At 37.9% G+C, this 7,078-nt stretch overlaps 1 protein-coding gene across 1 annotated transcript in view; it reads right to left on the bottom strand.

The window, feature by feature from the left end:
* LOC143030945 (UDP-glucosyltransferase 2-like) overlaps window positions 1–7,078 on the bottom strand; it is a 53,303-nt gene that overhangs the window by 17,720 nt on the left and 28,505 nt on the right. The window contains exons 5-6 of the mRNA XM_076194239.1: window positions 4,448–4,641; window positions 4,168–4,260 (exon numbers count right to left, since the gene is read on the bottom strand). Of these exons, the coding sequence (XP_076050354.1) occupies window positions 4,168–4,260; window positions 4,448–4,641 (287 nt within the window). The remainder of the gene's footprint in view (window positions 1–4,167; window positions 4,261–4,447; window positions 4,642–7,078) is intronic.

The following is a 7,078-nucleotide window of genomic DNA, read 5'->3' as shown; positions in this document are numbered from 1 at the left end:
TGAGGCTTCTGATTGGCTAGCGGACCGGGTTGGGGCTACCGAACTGTGCTACTTACTCATTGGTCGGCTGTTGTGTGACATCATCAGTCTCGCCTCGGCTTCCAGGGAGCGTAGGTCTCCTTACACTAGGGAGGACCATTAAATCTATGGTTTGTGTACTTAGATTGGGGGATGATTCTTTTATAAAGAGAGCTTTGAGGATAGGTAGTCCTCTATGGTCTTCATTTGTTGCCAGCACTTCTGTGTTTTCTACTAAAGTGTCTCTTTTTAAAATTCTCCTGTAAGTTATATGATGGTGGTTTTTGGGAATTCCTGAGGAGATGTGGTATAACAACCGGCGTGAGAACTTCATTTTTGTCATGCCAATATAAGTTGAGGGTTGGGTTGCACAGTCCCCAAGTTTAAAAGAATACCTATATATGGCGTGAGTTCTCTGAAGGTCTCTTTTACTCTGTCTTGTATTGTTCTTCAATAGCAGTTGATATTTCTTATAGTGTATAATTGATTGTACTTTAGAGTTTTCTTCCTTAGGTTAAATATTTCTTTTAATAATCTGTTGTACGATTTTTCTTTGTAGACTGTGGAGAAGAAGGACTTATACTATATTTTAATCTTTTTTTTTTCCATTAGTGTCCTGGTGTTTTTATCTGAGTGGTTTCTGTCCCGGTGGTTTTTGTCCAAGTGCCATTTGTCTAAAAAGAAATTGTGATTCGCTCTATATCCTTATTGGTGAGTCCATTGTTTATGAGGGTCTAAAAGGCTCTTTCAAACTCGCTATGTACTGCTTGTCAATTATTACAGTGACTGAGGGATCTTCTAATATAGGCGCTGATTGTTGATTCTTTGTATCTTTGGGTACATTCACTAGTCCCATTTAGGCAATGTCCTGAATTAGATATTTTTATGTATACAGAAGTGTTGTAAGTGCCATCGTCTCTCTGATTTACTAATGTCTCTAAAAAGGGGAGGGACCCATCTATACTATGTTCAGTGTTGAAATTAATACCGTTGTTTTATTTCTTGTATTTGTTGGCTATGTTTAGCTTTAACAAAAATATCGTCTACATACCTGCAGTGAATATGGTTTTTTTTCAGGTCTGAGAAAATTCTATTTTCGATGTTTCCCATAAAAAGATAAATAAAAAAGTACTCCTTGTGATGACCCCATTACAACTTCCTCGGTTTGGCAATATTTCCTCTAGGGCACACAAAAGGGTTTTTTTTTGACGCAACATTCCAAAAGGGCTCTCATTACTTTTTTTCTGGGATATCACAGTAGTGTTATTGTGATAAACTCTGTCAATTATGTATTGAATAATGCGGTCAACTTGGATGTTAGTATAGACTATAGAGGGATTCCGCATCTAATGATACGATAATGCCTTTTAGTTACTATTTGCCAAAAGATCTAGAAAATCGGTGGTGGATTTGACGTTGTAATCAGGAGTGTATGAAGTGAGGATTTCAGCAAGTTTCTAAGCTATTTGGTAGGTTGGTAACGGTATCTGCGAAATAATTGGACGTAGTTTGTTGCCAGATTTATGGGTTTTGATATTGCCATAGCAGTAACCTAGTTCATAATCGCCTGAAGGTTTAGGGAGCTTTATGCCTCCTTTAACTGCTTTTACAAAATCTATTAGTTTATCAATTTTCTCTCTGAGGGATTCTGTGGGGTTCTTGAGATTCTCTTGAATTTGCGCTCATCGTTTAGAATTCCATCCATTTTTTGTAGGTATTCTTTCGTATTTGTTAAAACAAAAGTACTTTCTTTGTCTGCCTCTATGATTGTGATGTCTGGGTCTGTTTCAGTTATTTCACTGATTCTATGTGTTTCTTTTTTAAAATCTGGCTATTGAAGCTACCTCTCTGTTTGGAGGATTTACTAATAATTCCAATTTTGAAAGGGGGTTCAACTATTATTTTCTTTTGTTTAACTAGCTGTTCAACGTTATCTATTAGAATCTCACATATTTAGGTGGGGTCTTTAAGGTGTGGCAGTTTAGTTCTGGATTGAGTAGTTCCTTTTGTTCTGAAGTTAGGGGTTTGTTGGTCAAATATGTGAACCCATTTAAAGGTTTAGGATATTTTAGTTGACCTCCATTGAGATTCACTATCTTTCTTTGGTTTTTGCTAATCGCAGATTGTTTATGTGCTTCCAACATTCTACTATAGGCTACATTAACTTTTTCTTTAACTTTCATTAATATTAGTTATTCCATATACATATATATATATATATACTGTATATATATATATATATATATATATATATATATACTGTATATATATATATAAATATATTTACTGTATATATACGTATATATAAATATATATATGTATACATATATATATATATATATATATATATATATATATGTGTGTGTGTGTGTGTGTGTGTGTGTGTGTGTGTGTGTGTGTGTGTGTGTGTGTGTGTGTGTGTGTGTGTGTGTGTGTGTGTGTGTGTGTGTGTGTGGGTGGGGAAGGGCAAACGAAGATGCGTTAGGAATAGAGTTTATTGCCCTAACGTTGCGACCAACTTGGTCTTCTTCAGAGGACTACAGCATTACAGACGGATCACAATTCTTATATTCGTAGTGAGAGGGAACCCGCCAAGGTATGAGCGTCATGTTTTCCCTTTGGCTAACGATTTAATTATTAGGACACTTGCTGCTTTCGAGAGGCATTTAAATCCGTCTCTGTCGTTGTTGTTCTTGTTGGTGGCGATATGTGCAGCTTCCACAGTTTTTATCATTTTCTTCTCAAATCCCTCGTGTAGAATTTCTGTGTTGTTCCAATCAGGTAGATGTCCACATTTGTCCAGGTGACGAACCAGGGAGTTAGATGTTCTATGAGCCCTGAGATCGTTTTTGTGCTCACTCAAGCGTTTAATGATCTCTCGACCTGACTCACCGAAGTAAGATGATGGACAACCGTTGCATGGAATACGGTAAACGACACTGAGATTATTACGAATATTATTATGTTTCTTAAATATTTTTCCTATTTTATTGGAAGATATTTTTGCTACATTTATTCCACCTTTTAACAAATAATCATCAATAGCTATTAATGATTATTTGTTAAAAGGTGGAATAAATGTAGCAAAAATATCTTCCAATGAAATAGGAAAAATATTTAAGAAACATAATAATATTCGTAATAATCTCAGTGTCGTTTACCGTATTCCATGCAACGGTTGTCCATCATCTTACTTCGGTGAGTCAGGTCGAGAGATCAGTAAACGCTTGAGTGAGCACAAAAACTATCTCAGGGCTCATAGAATATTTAACTCCCTGGTTCGTCACCTGGACAAATGTGGACATCTACCTGATTGGAACAACACAGAAATTCTACACGAGGGATTTGAGAAGAAAATGAGAAAAACTGTGGAAGCTGCACATATCGCCACCAACAAGAACAACAACGACAGAGACGGATTTAAATGCCTCTCGAAAGCAGCAAGTGTAATAATTAAATCGTTAGCCAAAGGAAAACATGACGCTCATACCTTGGCGGGTTCCCTCTCACTACGAATATAAGAATTGTGATCCGTCTGTAATGCTGTAGTCCTCTGAAGAAGACCAAGTTGGTCGCAACGTTAGGGCAATAAACTCTATTCCTAACACATCTTCGTTTGCCCTTCCCCACCCACATTCTCTCTCATTTGTCTGAAATAATCTTATATATATATATATATATATATATATATATATATATATATATATATATATATATATATATATATATATATATATGACACACAGGAAACCCACAGTCGGAGAAAATATATATATATGTACGTATGTTTCTATAGGGTTAAAGCTATCCAAAATACATTTTTTACTGAAGTCGGCAGCAGTTACAGAATTGTTCAATTTGTAGCTGGTTACCACGATCTTCCTCGCAACATTGCAAGGAAGCTCAAGAAAACCAGCTAAAATGCTATTGACTTCAATACACTATATATATGTTTATATAAACATCCCTTCAACCTGAGATCCTGCCGTTTTCAGATAAACATAACCGTCTGGCGTTAAACACTAAGTTCAAAAGAAGTGTCACTGATTAGTCCTTCTGTGAGGGTTGCTAGGCTGGTGTCACGTACGGGTAAACCAAAATAATCACGTGTGCATACCTACAACACTATTTTTTTTACTTTATACTTACCCATTAATGAATGTCAAACTGGGTTTCCCCTGAACGTCAGCAAGGCGGAAATCATCTGGGTACAGGTTTCTTGACATGCACTCCTTCTCCATGCTGATGAGAAAATGATGTGGCGTAAGTCAACTATACTACAGAGGCTGCAACCATATTCTTGTAAGAATATCATAATGGAATAGTTCCATTAGTGAGCATAGTAGCTAAGTTGTGCGAGTGCAAGACATTAGCAATCAATACTGGAAATCTTAAGGTTTCAAATAGCAAAGAGTCATGTTGTACTCACGCTGGGAGGTGGAGGTATTTATACATCAGAGGGAGGAAGACTGTAAAAAGTGTGTTGATGACGCGCGTACCAAAGGTCATAGGGTGTTTCCCGTCTAAAATGAACACTGGCTGGAACGACGGGAAATGAGGATTGCCCGAGATTTCTTCCAAGTGTGGCAGGAGAGCTGCCGGATTTACGTACACCAGAGGAACCTATAGGAGGCCAAGCAGGAAACAAGATAGTTATTGTAAGATTAGAATAGGTCAACCGCACAAGAACGTATACGCCTGTAGTCGAGGCTGTCATTTATTAGACAGCTACTTTCTGAGTGATGTACGATGGCGTATCTGATAGTTATTTCTAAAAAAAACAATCCTATGACTGAGATAACATTTGTATATCTGTAGTTTTGTGATTTCTATTTTTCTCCCTTTTAGACTACAGGAATAAAGTTTGTTACCCTCCTTTCTGCTTGAAAAGATGCAACTGTCGACAGATGTGTCTGGACTGAGGACGATGACGTGATTAATCAAAGACGCAGAATATAAATTTCGAGTATAATTACATGTGAATGGTGAGGACAGAAAACTTTAGTTTTCAATTTACGTGTGGATCTTTGTTTCTTTGCTTTCATATGTGTGTATATTTACATGTATATACCAAATAGCCTTATCCCCCATTTATGGTGATTGGCCTAGACATCCAGCCAACCTGAACCTATCCCACGTCCATGTAGCACTCATTTGTTTTCTCATCTTACCTCCTTCTAGGTGGACCATCCCTGTTCCCCACCCACTGCCTGAGACAGAAGCAATGCAGCCAGACAGCACATCGATACCAAGGCCCTACCCCCATCGTGTCATTACATGAAGACCTTCCCCCTTATTCACTGAAGAATTTGTGGAACAGACAAAAAGAAACCCATTTGTGCCGCATTGATTTCCATTGATTTCCACAACTACTATGTACTCACACCTATTTCTTGTTCTCTCCTTTCCTTCCTTGACAGAGGTTCCCTTAAATCCGGGAGACAGTGCATTAGTACCAGGAATTGGGCTAACAGGGTATTAGGATTTGTTGCTAGGGTGAAAAAAAAGAGAGACCTGTTGAAAAACAGTGGAATTTTTCTGGGCATATCTAATGGATCTTTTGTGCTTAGTTAATCTCGTGTTAAGGTCCCTGCCGGTTTGGCCAAGGTACACTAAATCTCTACACGGTAGGCTATAAACTCCTGGAGCCTCAGCTCTCCTTAACCTTTGATGGACACCAACATTTTAGTTGTGAACAGTATTAGGGTAATGATAAATAACTGTGAAGCGGTTGTTAGGAATTAAATCAAAAGAAGGATTGATGGAGTTGTAATAGGAGATTTTCAAAACGTCTTTGAAAGAGGGTTGTGTGGTGGGAACTGAAGTTTTATGGTAGCTGGTTCTAACCTTGCTGAGGGCTTGATCCAAGAACCAGGATGTCAACTTCAAAAGTTGCCTTTCGATGAGGTCAATCTCTTGGTTCAAGAATCTAGGACTGCAGATCCCAAAGGCTCTCAGAAAAAGGCCCGAGGCAACATTCTTCTTAACTTAGTCGGGGTGGCTACTGAAAAAGTGGAGATAACTACCGCAATGGGTAGGTTTCCTATAAACTGTGAATGATAAATCTCCATCAATCCTTCTAATTAAAATATCTAAGAAAGGGATATGTTGTCCTTCTTCCCATTCGGTTTTGATTTTAATGCTGGGGGATGATTGGTTCAACTTGTCCAGAAATACCTGAACGCACCCAACTTATCATCCCACGCTGAGAAAATGTCATCAACATATCGGAACCAAATCATCTTAAGCGATTTGATGGCGGGTAACAGAGTGTACACTCAAAGTGTTCCAAGGTGGCCAAAACAGGAGATAAATTAGAACCTATGCTGCAACCGAATTTCTGTCTAAAGAATTGGTCCTGGAAAGAAAAGACATTGGAAGAAAAACAAAGAAGAACTGGAACTTGACTGGAATGGGGATATTGTCCTGAAACGGTTGCAGTCTGGATTCTAAAAATATGAGAACATCCTCAACATTGATGTTAGTGAAGAGAGAGGTTATATCAAGACTGAGTAGCCTGGCATCCTGTATATTGACACTTTTAATCCTGGAAATGAAATCCGAAGGAGTTTTTAATGCGAGAGTTCGAAAAATGGCCAACAAAAGGTGACAAAAGACCTGAGAGCCATTTGGAAAGTTTGCTTGTACAGAAGCCTCGATTAGAAATTATAGGCCTCAAGGGGATGTCTGGTTTATGAACCTTCGGAAGACCACAAAAGTAGGGGAGCTTGGGATTTGTGACCTTCAACTTATTAATGCAACCATCCACTGAAATCTTGCAAGCTTATTTGTTAAATTCAGTGACTGAGGTCTTAAGGTTTTTTTTGTTGGGCTTTTCGTAGGTTTTTGAGTCATTTAACCCATTCAACTCCGATGACAAGATGTCTTGTCATTTGGTCAAATAAAACAAAAAATCATAAAACACCAAAATGTTTGATCAAACACCAGAAAAATATGACGTCAGTCCTCGCTTCGCTGCGAGCGAAGCGAGGATTGACGTCATATTTTTCTGGTGTTTGATCAAACATTTTGGTGTTTTATGATTTTTTGTTTTATTTGA

Source organism: Oratosquilla oratoria, chromosome 12, assembly GCF_046742065.1.
Source record: "Oratosquilla oratoria isolate Oo_2021 chromosome 12, ASM4674206v1, whole genome shotgun sequence".
NCBI lineage: Eukaryota > Metazoa > Arthropoda > Malacostraca > Stomatopoda > Squillidae > Oratosquilla > Oratosquilla oratoria.
The sequence above is the reverse complement of the archived record's forward strand: the minus strand, read 5'-3'. Positions and strand labels throughout refer to the sequence as shown.